Raw genomic sequence first — 20,512 nt, forward strand, 5'->3', positions numbered from 1 at the left:
GGGAGGCAGGGGAGCGCAGCACCCAACACCAGCCCCTCCACCCAGAGAGGCAGGGAGGCAGGGGAGCGCAGCACCCAACACCAGCCCCTCCACCCAGAGAGGCTGATGAAAACCAAAAGGAGTGTCATGGAAGGGAGCGAATTAAATCACACACAAACAGCCTGACAGCTGCTCACCAATGCCATCACCTGTTCCAGCCCGTGGCTTCACACACACACGCTAGCACACACCTCCTCCTCGCACATTAAAACTGTTTTCCTGTCGTTGCCTTGGGGAAATTAAAAAATATATTATGGACCTCCAGAGGTTTATATAGGGAGATGGCGAGAGAAAAAAGGAAGAGGGAGACAAATGAGAGAACGAGAGAGACACGTGTCCTCTTTTTCAAACTGTCCTCTAGTCTACATCATCAAGATGTCCATACATTAGTTAGCGAGGACAGAAAGGAGGGCCGTCCTCCTGTGTCTCAGTCTGCCCCTTGTAATATCTTATTCTCCTCCTCCTCTTTCTCCTCCCTCCTCTCCTCCTTTCAAGGGGAAAAATAAAACCAGTACATTCTTTCCCCCGGACGACTGGCGCACACTCAGGTTGGAGCCCGGAGGGGACTGAAAGCGTGCACAGCCACGAGACTGACTGACATCTCACTTTGCAGAGAGAGAGAGAGAGAGACAGTGGAGTGAACCAACACACACACTGTTAAAGAGACATCCTGGAATCAAAACAACACACACACTATAACCCAACAAATACACAGACATAACACACAAACAACGCACAAAACCTTCAAACTATCGTGGAAACATCCTCCAAATTACAGCACACGTGGTTTTTTAATCTAATTGAATCCCTGACTGTTGGATTGGAAGTCTGATATGTTTTCAATAACAAAAGTCTTTCTAGAAACTTTCTTCTTCTAAAAATGGGTGGATGTGTTGTGATGCTTATGCCTTTGGTGCCTGTAATGTTAGCTTAGCATCTCATTTAGCATCTCTGTCTGCTGCACTGTCCTTACACCATTCTGTTCCTATAGCGAAAACAGCATTCTGTTCCTATAGAGAGAACACCATACTGATCCTATAGAGAGAACACCATTCTGTTCCTATAGAGAGAACACCATACTGTTCCTATAGAGAGAACACCATACTGTTCCTATAGAGAGAACACCATACTGTTCCTATAGAGAGAACAGCATTCTGTTCCTATAGCGAAAACAGCATTCTGTTCCTATAGAGAGAACACCATACTGATCCTATAGAGAGAACACCATACTGTTCCTATAGAGAGAACACCATACTGTTCCTATAGAGAGAACACCATTCTGTTCCTATAGAGAGAACACCATTCTGTTCCTATAGAAAGAACACCATTCTGTTCCTATAGAGAGAACACCATACTGTTCCTATAGAGAGAACACCATACTGTTCCTATAGAGAGAACACCATACTGTTCCTATAGAGAGAACACCATACTGTTCCTATAGAGAGAACACCGTACTGTTCCTATAGAGAGAACACCATACTGTTCCTATAGAGAGAACACCGTACTGTTCCTATCCTATAGAGAGAACACCATTTCTGTTCCTATAGAGAGAACACCATACTGTTCCTATAGAGAGAACACCATACTGTTCCTATAGTTCCTATAGAGAGAACACCATACTGTTCCTATAGAGAGAACACCATACTGTTCCTACCCTATACACCATGTTCCTATAGAGAGAACACCATACTGTTCCTATAGAGAGAACACCATACTGTTCCTATAGAGAGAACACCATACTGTTCCTATAGAGAGAACACCATACTGTTCCTATAGAGAGAACACCATACTGTTCCTATAGAGAGAACACCATACTGTTCCTATAGAGAGAACACCATACTGTTCCTATAGAGAGAACACCATACTGTTCCTATAGAGAGAACACCATACTGTTCCTATAGAGAGAACACCATACTGTTCCTATAGAGAGAACACCATACTGTTCCTATAGAGAGAACACCATATAGAGAGAACACCATACTGTTCCTATAGAGAGAACACCATACTGTTCCTATAGAGAGAACACCATACTGTTCCTATAGAGAGAACACCATACTGTTCCTATAGAGAGAACACCATACTGTTCCTATAGCGAGAACACCATTTTGTTCAGCAGTGAGGTCACAGACAACAGCCACAGCCCAATGGTGTAATGACAGGGGGGGAGGTCCTTCTCATTGGTGTCGCTGATGCAACGGCCAGCCAATGGCTGTGGGAGGAAATGAATGAAATAATCTAATTCAGCTCCATTACAGCCCCTTATCGGCCCTTTGCTCAGGGATATGAGACTACTTTTTCCACCATGAATCAGTCCACATGGACAGGGTGCAGTGTGTGTGTGTCTGCATTGATTGTGTATGTAAGAGGTCATGGAGAAACCGTCACCTCGCAAAAATTCTGCCTGTAGCATAGCGTGTATATAGCAAAGTTATCGCTACTCATTGTGTATTTATTTTGACCTGTTATTACTTTTCTATTATTTCTCCATGTTTTTCTCTCTGCATTGTTGCGAAGGGCCTGTAAGCATTTCGTTGTTTGTCCACATCTGTTGTTTATGAAGTATGTGACAAATACAATTTGATTTGAGTGTTGTGTTGTGTGCTTAACCCTGGTGATCTCTATCAGACAGTGAAGCAGTGGGGTCTTTCCAACAGGAAGCCAGCAAAACAAGGCTGAACTTCACAGCTCTAGTGGCACTTATTAAAACATCACCACTGACGGCCCCTCCTCCTCCTTCCACAGGAATGACAAGCGTCTGTACTACTATCCAACCCCCCCCCCCCTCTCTCGCTTCCTCACTCAATCTCACTCGTCCTCTCCATGCTTTCCACCCTCTCCCTCTCTTGGTCTACAGTGTCAGACCTGGCTCATTTTCTGTCTTTTCTCTTTTCCGTTTCTCCCCCTCTGGGCCAGGGAGGGATGTGTTGTTTTTCTGTCTCAAGGAGGCTGGGGTGGAGGGTGGGATGTGGAGAGGAGGGGGTAGGCAGGCACCTCCTGTGGGACAGACCAAAGGGGCCCTCAGGGGTGGGGGGGGGCTCGTCCCTCAACCCCCCCCCCCCCGCTGCTCTTTCCAAACTCAACACACATTTTCCAGAGAAGGGAAGGAAAAATATTTGAATTTAATACCAGCAAAAGCCTGCCAGTGTCCTTGTCGACATCATCTCCCAGGGAATAAAGGGAAGGAAGGTTTTTTAGATTTTTAAATAAGAAATGGCGGGCAGCCCCCCTGAGCCTGAACACAGGAGCACAAACAAACACAAGGAGAGAGAATGATAGAGGAGATTGTCTGTGTGTGTGTGGGGAAGAGGTGAAGAGAAACAGCAGGGAGGAAAAGAGCAGAGCTAGTGAGAGCACTGGGACTCCCCTTCCTGCTGTATCTCACACATAAAGCACTTTCCAGCCACCCAGGACCTCAGTCAGCACCCCCCAACCCCCCCACCAGAAGCCCCTGCCTCATCACACCCTCAGGGCCTCACTTTCCAATTCCCCCTCCCAAAAGAACCGACAGAGGGAGGGAGGGAGGGAGGGAGGGAGGGAGGGAGGGAGGGAGGGAGGGAGGGAGGGAGGGAGGGCAGAGAGAGAGAGCACCATTTAGATAAAGAACATTCAGCTCTCTTATCTCTCACTGCTGTAAAATAACAGAATAAATATTCTTCTTCATAATGTTGGGCTGACTCAAAGACTAGAGGCCAACATGTCACCATAATCAGTCAGTCACCATCCTCATACCGTGTTCTGTAAAAATGGGTCCATTTATCTGCTGCATCATCTCCAGGTACAGCCATACCAATGACTCCATGGCTGTTACTGTGGGTCTGCACTGCATGTAAAGAACATTGAAGTGGGTGCCATGCATTAATCAAATGGAATCCTTAACAAATGAACTTGATTGCAATCACCATGATGCTATTTGGGCCCATCAGGAACCCATCCCACTGCTGTGCTATAGGCCCTATGTGAATAGCTGGATAAAGCAGGCTGGGAGGGAGGGAGGACAGGGGAGTTGATTCAGTGCAGCTACTTTACCACCAAAACCTCAAACAGGATGTGAGACTGCTGGAGCCCCAGAGTCCTGTCTGCTCTCACATGCAGGCCTGGACATTAGCGTCCTGTGAAAATCTCTCTCTCCCTCATGCCATATCTCCCTCTCTCATCCCCCTCTCCCTCAGAGCAGAACATTCTGGGCCATGTGGAATTGATATTAAAGATTCTGATTCAGTGGGTAGTCTGGCGGTGGACCTGGAATGTGACATATAGAATCTAATCTGTGTCGCAGATCTGACAGCTGCCTGGCAGGCTGCACACTTCCGAATAACAAAGCGGATACCTGTTTGGACAGACGATGAATCCCAGTTCCCTGCAAACTCCGACGACTCGCCTTCCTCTACCGCTAGAGAGATGGGGAAAGAAAGAAGGAGAGAAAGACAAAAGAGAGGGATGCTTAGAAATACATACAGTATCTTTAGGACTACATCATTTTGTTGGTTCCTCTTCATCTACATGACAATGCCTTAAAAACACAAGACCTCAAAACAAGTGTTCAATCATTCATTAGCTGGGTGGGAGAAACATCACTGTCTGTCTGTCTGTCTGTCTGTCTGTCTGTCTGTCTGTCTGTCTGTCTGTCTGTCTGTCTGTCTGTCTGTCTGTCTGTCTGTCTGTCTGTCTGTCTGTCTGTCTGTCTGTCTGTCTGTCTGTCTGTCTGTCTGTCTGTCTGTCTGTCTGTCTGTCTGTCTGTCTGTCTGTCTGTCTGTCTGTCTGTCTGTCTGTCTGTCTGTCTGTCTGTCTGTCTGTCTGTCTGTCTGTCTGTCTGTCTGTCTGTCTGTCTGTCTGTCTGTCTGTCTGTCTGTCTGTCTGTCTGTCTGTCTGTCTGTCTGTCTGTCTGTCTGTCTGTCTGTCTGTCTGTCTGTCTGTCTGTCTGTCTGTCTGTCTGACTGGGAATGTGTTCTCCTTGTTTTGATGTCCTAATTTCAGAGGTGTGAGATATGTAACAACAGAAACCAGATCAGAACAGGAAGGTGTGTTGAAGGTTTTCCTGGGCACTGCAGAGGAAGGAAGCACCGCTGGCACACAAACAGGAAATGGCAGTAGTCAGGACACAATGAGGACCACCCCCCCCCCCCTCCTTCCCCTCAACCCCATGGCCCAGGGTATGGGCCAACAACAGTCTAGTAGAAGCCACGAAAACAAACTGTCAAAACTGTTTTCTTTATTAGCGAGAGGAGGTGGTAAAAAAGTCCCAGAGCTAGTACGTAGAGATGGAGTTTTTTTGTTAATGTGTGAATTCCCCACCGAAGTTGAAATAAAGTTGAGGAAAAATAAAAAGCTTATTCCACACCAAAATACTAACAGACCCATTCCAGAAAAAATAACACACTCCTCTTCATGGTCTGAGTGTGCAGATTGGACTAAGCAGTGGCCAGTCCATTTTCCACTCATGCTCTTGGTTTGTCCAGGCAGAACTCAGCAGGGTGGTCAGAGTGGCCTCCTCACCAGACCAGAAACACTGTATTTCATATTCCCCAACAAAGCCAAGGGCAACAGACCCTGTTTTCCATTCTTCAACCATCCCATGTTCATTTCATGAGTGCGATCCAGATATCCAGAGTTGGGACCAGTGTGTCGGCCAGACTCCAAGAGGACTGGCCTTGTTGCTGATGGCCTAGAGCTAAAACCCAGCAGGCTCCCAAGCCCCTGGAAGACTAGGGTCAACTCTGGTCCTGCACCATAACATCTCTCTCCATCTCTCACTATTCCTCTCTATTTCTCTTTCTCTTCCCTGAGCTAGCCAGGACTGTCGAGAGAGAGTCTGAGCTGCCAAATGGCAAAGCTTCAGCTTGGGCAGTGTCTCTCAGTAGTACCTTTTCACCATTCAGAGAGTATTCCCATAGTACAGAAGACACAGAGTTACTTCTCTCTGGGTGTATCTGAGGAGAGATCACTCTTCAGGTGTGTTTGGGGGAAACTATGGGCTGGATCTGGACCAAGGTCCCATTAGGACTGTAGTAGTTACGGGCCCAGACTGCTCTTAGATCCTCCTAGAGGACATTTACTGAACACCAGGTATTGTCTGCAGTCTATGGCTCATACATCAGGTGCTCAGGGAGGGATTCAAGGCACTATTTGGACTGTCATATACAGGAATTATACTATATGGGAAAAAAAATCTAATTTGTCACGCCCAATGAGGCATTTTCTCAGGAACGAGGACACAGTCTAAACCCCACTGTGTCATAACACAGGCTAGATCCAATACAAACGGCGGTCAAAGTCTACAGTCAGTTGATCTTCTTTAAATAGTCTATTCTGCAGTGGACCTGTTCATTCCTAAAAGACACTGCTTTCCCAGCAGAGGAGGTAAAGCACTAAATTACACCCAATCAGAGCTCTACTCATCCTCCATTTAGCGCTTCATTAGAGGGGGAATATTAAAGTGTAGTCAGGCAGAGAGGAGAGCAGAGCAGGGTAGAGGTGGTGAGATGGTTCTTTCTACAAACACAACTACCCAGTACTACTGCACTCAGCTACCTGCAGGCAACAGCACACAGCAACCCCATCCACACACATAACTGTACACACAGCTCCCCAGCTAAAACAAGTGAAGCTCGGGACACTACCAGGCCCCAGCCTCCCACACAGAGCTATAGTGCACTGGGTGTAAATTCAGAAGAAACCTCCATCTCTGATGGAAGCAGACAGGATCATTACCGGCTTTAAAAAAAACTAATTTAGAGATGGGGGAGATTACAGACACCTATTGATTGGTCTGGGCTTTCCTGGAATGATTCATCTCCAAATGTTGCTACATTATGTTTTCTAACCTTCATTTAGATTCCATAGATTCCATTCCACTACATTTAAGAATGCAGAAGGCAATTATTGGGATAGAGTTCAGAGGCAATGCAGATGCTCACACTATACACTGAACCATACACCGTCTTGTTGCTATGGAGAGGCAAGGTAAGAGACGGGGAAAAGGAGGGGAATGCCAGTGCTGACGGACCGGGGTTTGGGGCTTGGCCCTTGAGATGTGGACACAGGACGGGATACAGATGTTTCCCGGAGAGATTGGTCCTGCGGGCGAGACCCAGCCCACATGACCAGAAACATACAGCCAGCGGAGGATAGAGACAGACCTCACACCACGATCACCAGGCAGCCAAACAAAGCAAGAGAAACAGACAGAGAGAGAGGAAAAAAAAGAGAATGGGGGAGATAAAGATAACGATCATTAGAAAGAGATAAAAACACCATTCTAATAAAAGCGTGACCGTGGGGAATTGCTCGTCTTCATTAGCAGAGAGGATATATTTATTTATTTCCAGATGTCCTCCCCCTGCCTGCGTCCCATGTGTACATAGCACTGTTCATGTGAACCCTGAAGCCAGCGGGAGGTAGAGAGAGGAGGAGAGTAGTGGAGGGGGAGACTGCTAAATAGAGGTAGAGAGATGAGGAGAGTAGTGGAGGGGGAGACTGCTAAATAGAGGTAGAGAGAGGAGGAGAGTAGTGGAGGGGGAGACTGCTAAATAGAGGCAGAGAGAGGAGGAGAGTAGTGGAGGGGAGACTGCTAAATAGAGGTAGAGAGAGGAGGAGAGTAGTGGAGGGGGAGACTGCTAAATAGAGGAAGAGAGAGGAGGAGAGTAGTGGAGGGGGAGACTGCTAAATAGAGGTAGAGAGAGGAGGAGAGTAGTGGAGGGGGAGACTGCTAAATAGAGGCAGAGAGAGGAGGAGAGTAGTGGAGGGGGAGACTGCTAAATAGAGGTAGAGAGAGGGGGAGAGTAGTGGAGGGGGAGACTGCTAAATAGAGGTAGAGAGAGGGGGAGAGTAGTGGAGGGGGAGACTGCTAAATAGAGGTAGAGAGAGGAGGAGAGTAGTGGAGGGGAGACTGCTAAATAGAGGAAGAGAGAGGAGGAGAGTAGTGGAGGGGAGACTGCTAAATAGAGGCAGAGAGAGGAGGAGAGTAGTGGAGGGGAGACTGCTAAATAGAGGTAGAGAGAGGAGGAGAGTAGTGGAGGGGGAGACTGCTAAATAGAGGTAGAGAGAGGAGGAGAGTAGTGGAGGGGGAGACTGCTAAATAGAGGTAGAGAGAGGGGGAGAGTAGTGGAGGGGGAGACTGCTAAATAGAGGAAGAGAGAGGAGGAGAGTAGTGGAGGGGGAGACTGCTAAATAGAGGCAGAGAGAGGAGGAGAGTAGTGGAGGGGAGACTGCTAAATAGAGGTAGAGAGAGGAGGAGAGTAGTGGAGGGGGAGACTGCTAAATAGAGGTAGAGAGAGGAGGAGAGTAGTGGAGGGGGAGACTGCTAAATAGAGGCAGAGAGAGGAGGAGAGTAGTGGAGGGGGAGACTGCTAAATAGAGGTAGAGAGAGGAGGAGAGTAGTGGAGGGGAGACTGCTAAATAGAGGCAGAGAGAGGAGGAGAGTAGTGGAGGGGGAGACTGCTAAATACAGGTAGAGAGAGTAGGAGAGTAGTGGAGGGGAGACTGCTAAATACAGGTAGAGAGAGTAGGAGAGTAGTGGAGGGGGAGACTGCTAAATAGAGGCAGAGAGAGTAGGAGAGTAGTGGAGGGGGAGACTGCTAAATACAGGCAGAGAGAGTAGGAGAGTAGTGGAGGGGGAGACTGCTAAATAGAGGTAGAGAGAGTAGGAGAGTAGTGGAGGGGAGACTGCTAAATAGAGGCAGAGAGAGTAGGAGAGTAGTGGAGGGGGAGACTGCTAAATAGAGGCAGAGAGAGTAGGAGAGTAGTGGAGGGGGAGACTGCTAAATAGAGGCAGAGAGAGTAGGAGAGTAGTGGAGGGGGAGACTGCTAAATAGAGGCAGAGAGAGTGGGAGTATGTAGCAGAGAGAGAATGTAAGGTAGGGGAAGTATATGCAGAGTACTACTTTATATACAGTAGGTCCCTCCCCTGTTTTAAAATTCCCTCAGAAGCTCTGTGACATCATCATTAACCTACAGTAAAACAGCCCTGTGAGAGGAACGGGGGGGGGGGGGTCTAATGAATCCAACATGTTTCAGTAAGTTACCTTGGATACCCTCTGTTTCCTACTTACACTGACCAGCCTTTGCCAAAACACACACCGGGGCTGTGAGAGAAACGGAAAACCGGTACCTAGAACTCAACAACCAGAATGGGATCCCCGTTTGCCCTCCTCCCCTCCCAGTCCACACACCACTGAGGTGTAGTTCAGCCCCTCTTTCACCAACTGGGACCATTTTCGCAAATCAGAACCTAAGTTACAGACTGGGTGTACTCAGTATTGGTGTTCTTCCCTGACCGTTCCACTATAACAGTCCCCTACCATCTCTTAACACCTGTCAGTATGATACTGAGAGCATCTGTGCCAGGTAGAGAAGGGTTAACTAAATACCTGCCTGTTAACCAGAGTATCTGTGCCAGGTAGAGAAGGGTTAACTAAATACCTGCATGTTAACCAGAGTATCTGTGCCAGGTAGAGAAGGGTTAACTAAATACCTGCCTGTTAACCAGAGTATCTGAGCCAGGTAGAGAAGGGTTAACTAAATACCTGCCTGTTAACCAGAGTATCTGAGCCAGGTAGAGAAGGGTTAACTAAATACCTGCATGTTAACCAGAGTATCTGAGCCAGGTAGAGAAGGGTTAACTAAATACCTGCCTGTTAACCAGAGTATCTGAGCCAGGTAGAGAAGGGTTAACTAAATACCTGCCTGTTAACCAGAGTATCTGAGCCAGGTAGAGAAGGGTTAACTAAATACCTGCCTGTTAACCAGAGTATCTGAGCCAGGTAGAGAAGGGTTAACTAAATACCTGCATGTTAACCAGAGTATCTGAGCCAGGTAGAGAAGGGTTAACTAAATACCTGCCTGTTAACCAGAGTATCTGAGCCAGGTAGAGAAGGGTTAACAACTCCTAGCTCCCAGAGGAAGCACACTGTATCTAGCAGCATCACAGGGGCAGGCTCCTCTCCTACTCCCTCCCTCTTTAAACTATTATTCAAGAGATTGAAAAAAACAAAGCTCCACACACACACACACACACACACAAACACACCCACCCAATCCTTCACACAATTTATTTCTATATTATTGAAATTCCTCTGTTAATTGCTGCTCTGGCGGTGGGAGCGCATGCTGATATTTGCATTTCTGGGCCCTGTTAAGCTGTAACATCATGACACACCAGCAAATGTAGCTGGGGTAGCGTTGCTGTCGGAAACACAGCAATCAGCGTAGCAGCGAATGGCACGAGGGTAGAGATCAAACGAGACCATTCTCGAGGACCTCACAAACAGTGAGCGTGAATTTACCCGACAAAAAGCCCCTGTGCCCATAAGGGGGATGGGAGAACAGCGCTGTGTTCCAAACGCGCCCTTTCTAAACGAGCCCTTTTATTTATCCAAGGAATGGTGCGTGTGCTCCTCCACAGAACGCAAACAAGGTGCGGGGGACCTCGGAGCACACACCCAGACCCCCGATCAGACAAAGAGCCTACCTCACTCAGCCTCTTCATTCAACCCCAAACACACACAAACAACTGTGCTCCGGTCTACCCCAGGGAGGGCCTTGCATTGACAAAGAGACTGCTCAGGTACATGCAGTAAAGCCAGCCTGAGTCTGCAGCCATGTCCAGCATTTCCCAAACTCTGTCCTCGGACCCAAAGGGGTGCATGTTTTGGTTTTTACCCTAACACTACACAGCTGATTCAAATGATCAAAGCTTGATGACTAGTTGGTTATTTGAATCGGCTGTGTAGTAGTTCTAGGGCAAAAACCAAAAACGTGCACCCCTTGGGGTCCGAGGACAGAGTTTGGGAAGCACTGGGCAAGACCTTCTGTTAATACACAGTAGAACGCAGGGCTAGACCTTCTGTTAATACACTGTAGAACACAGGGCTAGACCTTCTGTTAATAGACTGTAGAACACAGGGCTAGACCTTTTGTTAATGCACTGTAGAACACAGGGCTAGACCTTCCGTTAATACACTGTAGAACACAGGGCTAGACTTTCCGTTAATACACTGTAGAACACAGGGCTAGACTTTCCGTTAATACACTGTAGAACACAGGGCTAGACCTTCCGTTAATACACTGTAGAACACAGGGCTAGACTTTCCGTTAATACACTGTAGAACACAGGGCTAGACTTTCCGTTAATACACTGTAGAACACAGGGCTAGACCTTCCGTTAATACACTGTAGAACACAGGGCTAGACCTTCCGTTAATACACTGTAGAACACAGGGCTAGACCTTCCGTTAATACACTGTAGAACACAGGGCTAGACCTTCCGTTAATACACTGTAGAACACAGGGCTAGACCTTCCGTTAATACACTGTAGAACACAGGGCTAGACCTTCCGTTAATACACTGTAGAACACAGGGCTAGACCTTCTGTTAATAGACTGTAGAACACAGGGCTAGACCTTTTGTTAATGCACTGTAGAACACAGGGCTAGACCTTCCGTTAATACACTGTAGAACACAGGGCTAGACTTTCCGTTAATACACTGTAGAACACAGGGCTAGACTTTCCGTTAATACACTGTAGAACACAGGGCTAGACCTTCCGTTAATACACTGTAGAACACAGGGCTAGACTTTCCGTTAATACACTGTAGAACACAGGGCTAGACTTTCCGTTAATACACTGTAGAACACAGGGCTAGACCTTCCGTTAATACACTGTAGAACACAGGGCTAGACCTTCCGTTAATACACTGTAGAACACAGGGCTAGACCTTCCGTTAATACACTGTAGAACACAGGGCTAGACCTTCCGTTAATACACTGTAGAACACAGGGCTAGACCTTCCGTTAATACACTGTAGAACACAGGGCTAGTGCTAGACACATAGAGAAAGAAAGGACAGAGAGACGAAAGGCTGCTACTTTATGCAGATTGGATAATGAACACTAACAGAAGGACATGTAAAGGAGTGTGTGTGAGTGAGAGAGCTCTGCAGACCTAACCAGAGAGCAGTCTCACCTGGGCCCAGCTCCACTGCAGCCGTCTGCAGGAGAGGTAGACACAGAATACGTAATGTGTGTGGAGCCGCTCCCCTGGCCAGGAGGGGCGGGCTGCACAGTCCTGCTGCTGGCCGCCGGCCATTCTGTCTGATTAAGTCTTCTACACTTAAGGGATAAAACCTTGCTCTCCCCATCTCCCACTGGAAGCCATTAGCAGCCCCCTATTTGCAGGTCCATGAGTGTGTGTGTGTGTGTGTGTATACAGAGCACGTGTGATTGTATGAATTTTTAAATGCATCCGATAGTGTGTGTGAGTGTACAGGCCTGTGTGTGTATGTATGCATGTGTACTAGTGTGTGTATGTGTATACTAGAGTGTGTGTATGCATTTCTTTAAGAACAAAACTGCAGCCCTACACCCTGGGAGCCTACTCGGCAGGCAGCAGCAGTTTGTTACAGGTTCACCGCCTCAGCCCTGCACCCTACCATACCCCTTTACCACAACATCACCCTCCCATACCCCTTTACCACAACATCACCCTCCCATACCCCCTTACCACAACATCACCCTACCATACCCCTTTACCACAACACCCACTACATCACCCTCCCATACCCCCTTACCACAACACCCACTACACTGCATCACCCTACCATACCCCTTTACCACAACACCCACTACATCACCCTACCATACCCCCTTACCACAACACCCACTACATCACCCTCCCATACACCCTTACCACAACATCACTCTCCCATACCCCCTTACCACAACACCCACTACACTGCATCACCCTCCCATACCCCCTTACCACAACACCCACTACACTGCATTGCATCAAGCAGCAATGGCGCAGTCCGCAGCTAGGCACACAATCAGGCCTCATGTACACGGAACACACACACATCGTAACTAAATTATGGTTTGATCTCCGCACATAAGATGAGCCTTGGACAACAGGAGCGGTTCTCTACTTCCTAGTTCTATTAGCCTTGTACAACAGGAGCTGCGCGTTACTTCCTAGTTCTATTAGCCTTGTACAACAGGAGCTGTTCTCTACTTCCTAGTTCTATTAGCCTTGTACAACAGGAGCTGTTCGCTACTTCCTAGTTCTATTAGTCTTGTACAACAGGAGCTGTTCTCTACTTCCTAGTTCTATTAGCCTTGTACAACAGGAGCTGTTCTCTACTTCCTAGTTCTATTAGCCTTGTACAACAGGAGCTGTTCTCTACTTCCTAGTTCTATTAGCCTTGTACGACAGGAGCGGTTCTCTACTTCCTAGTTCTATTAGCCTTGTACAACAGGAGCTGCGCGTTACTTCCTAGTTCTATTAGCCTTGTACAACAGGAGCTGTTCTCTACTTCCTAGTTCTATTAGCCTTGTACAACAGGAGCTGTTCGCTACTTCCTAGTTCTATTAGTCTTGTACAACAGGAGCTGTTCTCTACTTCCTAGTTCTATTAGCCTTGGACAACAGGAGCTGTTCTCTACTTCCTAGTTCTATTAGCCTTGTACAACAGGAGCTGTTCTCTACTTCCTAGTTCTATTAGCCTTGTACAACAGGAGCTGTTCTCTACTTCCTAGTTCCATTAGCCTTGTACAACAGGAGCTGTTCTCTACTTCCTAGTTCTATTAGCCTTGTACAACAGGAGCTGTTCTCTACTTCCTAGTTCCATTAGCCTTGTACAACAGGAGCTGTTCTCTACTTCTTAGTTCTATTAGCCTTGTACAACAGGAGCTGTTCTCTACTTCCTAGTTCTATTAGCCTTGTACAACAGGAGCTGTTCTCTACTTCCTAGTTCCATTAGCCTTGTACAACAGGAGCTGTTCTCTACTTCCTAGTTCTATTAGCCTTGTACAACAGGAGCTGTTCCCTACTTCCTAGTTCCATTAGCCTTGTACAACAGGAGCTGTTCTCTACTTCCTAGTTCTATTAGCCTTGTACAACAGGAGCTGTTCTCTACTTCCTAGTTCTATTAGCCTTGTACAACAGGAGCTGTTCTCTACTTCCTAGTTCCATTAGCCTTGTACAACAGGAGCTGTTCTCTACTTCCTAGTTCTATTAGCCTTGTACAACAGGAGCTGTTCCCTACTTCCTAGTTCCATTAGCCTTGTACAACAGGAGCTGTTCTCTACTTCCTAGTTCTATTAGCCTTGTACAACAGGAGCTGTGCTCTACTTCCTAGTTCTATTAGCCTTGTACAACAGGAGCTGTGCTCTACTTCCTAGTTCTATTAGCCTTGTACAACAGGAGCTGTTCTCTACTTCCTAGTTCTATTAGCCTTGTACAACAGGAGCTGTTCTCTACTTCCTACTTCTATTAGCCTTGTACAACAGGAGCTGTTCTCTACTTCCTAGTTCTATTAGCCTTGTACAACAGGAGCTGTTCTCTACTTCCTAGTTCTATTAGCCTTGTACAACAGGAGCTGTTCTCTACTTCCTAGTTCCATTAGCCTTGTACAACAGGAGCTGTTCTCTACTTCCTAGTTCCATTAGCCTTGTACAACAGGAGCTGTTCTCTACTTCCTAGTTCTATTAGCCTTGTACAACAGGAGCTGTTCTCTACTTCCTAGTTCCATTAGCCTTGTACAACAGGAGCTGTTCTCTACTTCCTAGTTCTATTAGTCTTGTACAACAGGAGCTGTTCTCTACTTCCTAGTTCCATTAGCCTTGTACAACAGGAGCTGTTCTCTACTTCCTAGTTCTATTAGCCTTGTACAACAGGAGCTGCGCGTTACTTCCTAGTTCCATTAGCCTTGTACAACAGGAGCTGTTCGCTACTTCCTAGTTCTATTAGCCTTGTGCAACAGGAGCAGTTCTCTACTTCCTAGTTCTATTAGCCTTGTACAACAGGAGCTGCGCGTTACTTCCTAGTTCTATTAGCCTTGTACAACAGGAGCTGCGCGTTACTTCCTAGTTCCATTAGCCTTGTACAACAGGAGCTGTGCTCTACTTCCTAGTTCTATTAGCCTTGTACAACAGGAGCGGTTCTCTACTTCCTAGTTCTATTAGCCTTGTACAACAGGAGCTGTTCTCTACTTCCTAGTTCTATTAGCCTTGTACAACAGGAGCTGTTCTCTACTTCCTACTTCTATTAGCCTTGTACAACAGGAGCTGTTCTCTACTTCCTAGTTCTATTAGCCTTGTACAACAGGAGCTGTGTTCTACTTCCTAGTTCTACTAGCCTTGTACAACAGGAGCTGTGCTCTACTTCCTAGTTCTATTAGCCTTGTACAACAGGAGCTGTGCACTACTTCCTAGTTCTATTAGCCTTGTACAACAGGAGCTGTGCACTACTTCCTAGTTCTATTAGCCTTGTACAACAGGAGCTGTCCTCTTTTAGAAGCCTTTGGGTGTTCACTTCTCTCCAACTCACATACTGCACAGGGTCACACTGATAGCATGCATCCTGAACAAACCCCAGACCGACTGAACAGTAACATCTATGGGCTGCCTGACTATTTAGAATGGCTGATTACTGTCCTTTTTACTGATGGTGCACTTGTGTCTTTTCAAACCAAATGGTCCTCTACGACCACAGACACACCTCTGAGCTACAGGTGCAGCCAATGGCTTTCACACAGACACACCTCCGAGCTACAGGTGCAGCCAATGGCTTTACACAGACACACCTCTCAGCTACAGCCAATGGCTTTTACACAGACACAGCAGAGGGAAAGACAAAGAGTCTTGGGTTTCAAGATAATTAATAAAAGATAAAGGCCTGGCTTGTTCTGCATGGCTTAATGGATTTTAATAGCTGGGAGAATGATGGGGACACGCACAGTGCAGTCTGCATGTGGTGGACCAAACCCCCCCCTAGGGAGCACGCAATACTACTGACGACACTCATCTCCTCGCACACACAGTCCTGCTCACATGATCTGACACTCTCTCTCTCTCTCTCTCTCTCATTTTCCTACACACGCATTCACTCAAGAGAGACTCATCCACTCGATCTGTCTCATCCTCTCATATACATTCATACATACGAACACAGTTGGGGATTAGGGCTTGGTGCTAGACAGACTCTTGCGGCTCACTACATTGTGCGCAAACACACAAAGACACGCGACTGGAATACAAGAGGATTCCTCTGCCAGTGAAGAGAGCTGAACATCATTGTAGTCCTGACTAGAAGGCCAGCAACCAGGGCCGTCTGCAGCTAGACACACTGACTGGCACGTTGGGACTAACACAGGGGAGGACTAAACCAACTCACCACTAACAGCAAGACAACAACAATGTAGTCATAACTGAGAAAACAAGCCATTAAAAACTAATATCTACACAGCTATAAGTCATTCATCAAAGTGATGGAAGTGTAGAGCTGAGTGCTGCAGTCAATCTGCATCTCTATCCCCCCTCTCCTCGCCCCCACTACAGCTAAAGCTTCACCACAACGCATGCAGGGCCCCATTGTCTGCCCTGCCATTCCTGACCAAACCATAATAAAACGACAACGTGGGCACAATGGCAGGGATGGCAATTCCCAGGGTGCTCCTTTGCGCTAGCTGTGTTCACAGAGGAAGTGTGAACAGAGGGGGCTGAGAGGGGCCTGCAGGGGCTCTTATCACTGCACCGGGTCACTCTGGCCAATCACACACTGTCTACAGGTCCAGGAGGGCGGGGGCCTGGAATTTCCTGCTGGACAGGACACAGGCACATAGATCCAACCCTCCCATCCAACCCCCACCTCTGTCCCCACCTCCTCCTCCTCGGATCCTGGGGGGCTCACCCATTGGCTGGCTGCAGTGTCCCTCTGGTCGCCGCCGCTCTACCACTGGCCAAGCGTGATGCCAATCTGCAGCCCAAGCCATCCCCCAGGGAACTGTAACTTCAATGGTCTGTCCTCCAAGCCACCACCATGGGACAGCGACAGAAGCTGATTAACCAAATACTTTTATCAGCACTGAAACCGCTCTGCCGCACAAAACAGCCTTAAAAACACAAACCACCACCACTGGCCAGAAAAACACAAATGGGTAAAGGGGGAACACAGCAGAGAGCTTAGATGGCAAAGAGAAAAAAAACACAAAGCTTGACGGGGCCCACAGCTCTGCCTCCCTCACTGAGGGCATTGCTGCTCCAAAATCCTGCCGAGCCCTCCCCCCTCCACCACCACTAGCCTCCTCCCGTAACCAAACAACCCCCGCCTCTACAGGAGCATGAGTTTAGAGGCTGGAGAACTAGAGGACAAGCGAAAATGGAGAGAGCTGGAGAGAGAGAGGAAGGGAGGATAGGAGTGGAAGAGCAGAGGATGGAGGATGGGAGTGGGAGAGCAGAGGATGGAGGATAGGAGTGGGAGAGCAGAGGATGGAGGATAGGAGTGGGAGAGCAGAGGATGGAGGATAGGAGTGGGAGAGCAGAGAATGGAGGATAGGAGTGGGAGAGCAGAGAATGGAGGATAGGAGTGGAAGAGCAGAGAAGGGAGGATAGGAGTGGAAGAGCAGAGAAGGGAGGATAGGAGTGGAAGAGCAGAGAAGGGAGGATAGGAGTGGAAGAGCAGAGAAGGGAGGATAGGAGTGGAAGAGCAGAGAAGGGAGGATAGGAGTGGAAGAGCAGAGGATGGAGGATAGAAGTGGAAGAGCAGAGGATGGAGGATAGGAGTGGAAGAGCAGAGAAGGGAGGATAGGAGTGGAAGAGCAGAGGATGGAGGGTAGGAGTGGGAGAGCAGAGAAGGGAGGATAGGAGTGGAAGAGCAGAAAAGGGAGGGTAGGAGTGGGAGAGCAGAGAAGGGAGGATAGGAGTGGAAGAGCAGAGAAGGGAGGATAGGATTGGAAGACCAGAGGATGGAGGATAGGATTGGAAGAGCAGAGGATGGAGGATAGGATTGGAAGAGCAGAGGATGGAGGATAGGATTGGAAGAGCAGAGAATGGAGGATAGGAGTGGAAGAGCAGAGAAGGGAGGATAGGAGTGGGAGAGCAGAGAAGGGAGGGTAGGAGTGGAAGAGCAGAAAAGGGAGGGTAGGAGTGGAAGAGCAGAAAAGGGAGGGTAGGAGTGGGAGAGCAGAGAAGGGAGGATAGGAGTGGAAGAGCAGAGAAGGGAGGATAGGAGTGGAAGAGCAGAGAAGGGAGGATAGGAGTGGAAGAGCAGAGAAGGGAGGATAGGAGTGGAAGAGCAGAGGATGGAGGATAGGAGTGGAAGAGCAGAGAATGGAGGATAAGAGTGGAGGAAGAGCAGAGAAGGGAGGATAGCAGAGGATGGAGGATAAGAGTGGAAGAGCAGAGAAGGGAGGATAGGAGTGGAAGAGCAGAGGATGGAGGATAAGAGTGGAAGAGCAGAGGATGGAGGATAGGAGTGGAAGAGAAGAGTAGGGAGGATAGCAGAGGATGGAGGATAAGAGTGGAAGAGCAGAGAAGGGAGGATAGGAGTGGAAGAGCAGAGAATGGAGGATAAGAGTGGAGGAAGAGCAGCGAAGGGAGGATCGCAGAGGATGGAGGATAGGAGTGGAAGAGCAGAGGATGGAGGATAAGAGTGGAAGAGCAGAGGATGGAGGATAGGAGTGGAAGAGAAGAGTAGGGAAGGATAGGAGTGGAAGAGCAGAGAAGGGAGGATAGGAGTGGAAGAGCAGAGGATGGAGGATAAGAGTGGAAGAGCAGAGGATGGAGGATAGGAGTGGAAGAGAAGAGTAGGGAAGGATAGGAGTGGAAGAGCAGAGAAGGGAGGGTAGGAGTGGAAGAGCAGAGAAGGGAGGATAGGAGTGGAAGAGCAGAGAATGGAGGATAGGAGTGGAAGAGCAGAGAATGGAGGATAAGAGTGGAGGAAGAGCAGAGAAGGGAGGATAGCAGAGGATGGAGGATAAGAGTGGAAGAGCAGAGAAGGGAGGATAGGAGTGGAAGAGCAGAGGATGGAGGATAAGAGTGGAAGAGCAGAGGATGGAGGATAGGAGTGGAAGAGAAGAGTAGGGAGGATAGCAGAGGATGGAGGATAAGAGTGGAAGAGCAGAGAAGGGAGGATAGGAGTGGAAGAGCAGAGAATGGAGGATAAGAGTGGAGGAAGAGCAGCGAAGGGAGGATCGCAGAGGATGGAGGATAGGAGTGGAAGAGCAGAGGATGGAGGATAAGAGTGGAAGAGCAGAGGATGGAGGATAGGAGTGGAAGAGAAGAGTAGGGAAGGATAGGAGTGGAAGAGCAGAGAAGGGAGGATAGGAGTGGAAGAGCAGAGGATGGAGGATAAGAGTGGAAGAGCAGAGGATGGAGGATAGGAGTGGAAGAGAAGAGTAGGGAAGGATAGGAGTGGAAGAGCAGAGAAGGGAGGGTAGGAGTGGAAGAGCAGAGAAGGGAGGATAGGAGTGGAAGAGCAGAGAATGGAGGATAGGAGTGGAAGAGCAGAGAATGGAGGATAAGAGTGGAGGAAGAGCAGAGAAGGGAGGATAGCAGAGGATGGAGGATAAGAGTGGAAGAGCAGAGAAGGGAGGATAGGAGTGGAAGAGCAGAGGATGGAGGATAAGAGTGGAAGAGCAGAGGATGGAGGATAGGAGTGGAAGAGAAGAGTAGGGAAGGATAGGAGTGAAGAGCAGAGAAGGGAGGGTAGGAGTGGAAGAGCAGAGAAGGGAGGGTAGGAGTGGAAGAGCAGAGAAGGGAGGGTAGGAGTGGAAGAGCAGAGAAGGGAGGATAGGAGTGGAAGAGCAGAGAAGGGAGGGTAGGAGTGAAGAGCAGAGAAGGGAGGGTAGGAGTGGAAGAGCAGAGAAGGGAGGGTAGGAGTGGAAGAGCAGAGAAGGGAGGGTAGGAGTGGAAGAGCAGAGAAGGGAGGGTAGGAGTGGAAGAGCAGAGAAGGGAGGGTAGGAGTGGAAGAGCAGAGAAGGGAGGGTAGGAGTGGAAGAGCAGAGAAGGGAGGGTAGGAGTGGAAGAGCAGAGAAGGGAGGGTAGGAGTGGAAGAGCAGAGAAGGGAGGATAGGAGTGGAAGAGCAGAGAAGGGAGGGTAGGAGTGGGAGAGCAGAGAAGGGAGGGTAGGAGTGGGAGAGCAGAGAAGGGAGGATAGGAGTGGAAGAGCAGAGAATGGAGGATAGGAGTGGAAGAGCAGAGAATGGAGGATAAGAGTGGAAGAGCAGAGAAGGGAGGATAGGAGTGGAAGAGCAGAGAATGGAGGATAAGAGTGGAAGAGCAGAGAAGCGAGGATAGCAGAGGATGGAGGATAAGAGTGGAAGAGCAGAGGATGGAGGATAAGAGTGTGGGTGGATGACTAGCAGTGGTCGTGGGTTTTCAGGTTCGGTCTTCTCAGGCAGCTCTTGGGTGATGCCCTGGGGAGAACTTGGCTAGTCTGAGCCAAGCAGAGCTCTGTGGAGCGCACACCGTCTCCCTGGCTTGATCACTCACTCTCTCTGTCTCTTGCCTGGAGCATCCAAGCAGCAGCACCCACGCCAAGACTCAGCCATAGCCCCAGCTCTACAACAAGAGGAGCACTGGCAGAACCAACCCCAGACACAACCAAAAAGAAAAGGCCTTTATCTGTTGAAGCAAGTCAATGGAGGAGCAGAATGCCTGACTGGCGTATTACATTCCAGCACAAAGCAGAGTTCCACACCAC

At 48.4% G+C, this 20,512-nt stretch overlaps 1 protein-coding gene across 1 annotated transcript in view; it reads right to left on the reverse strand.

Annotated features, from left to right (window-relative positions):
• The window catches only part of znf423 (zinc finger protein 423), a 161,032-nt gene that overhangs the window by 125,151 nt on the left and 15,369 nt on the right, over positions 1-20,512 (reverse strand). Inside the window, 1 exon segment of the mRNA XM_046352421.1 lies at positions 4,367-4,429. Within this exon segment, the coding sequence (XP_046208377.1) occupies positions 4,367-4,429 (63 nt within the window).

The sequence above is a fragment of the Oncorhynchus gorbuscha genome, linkage group LG01 (genome assembly GCF_021184085.1).
Source record: "Oncorhynchus gorbuscha isolate QuinsamMale2020 ecotype Even-year linkage group LG01, OgorEven_v1.0, whole genome shotgun sequence".
In the NCBI taxonomy this organism is placed as follows: Eukaryota; Metazoa; Chordata; class Actinopteri; order Salmoniformes; family Salmonidae; genus Oncorhynchus; species Oncorhynchus gorbuscha.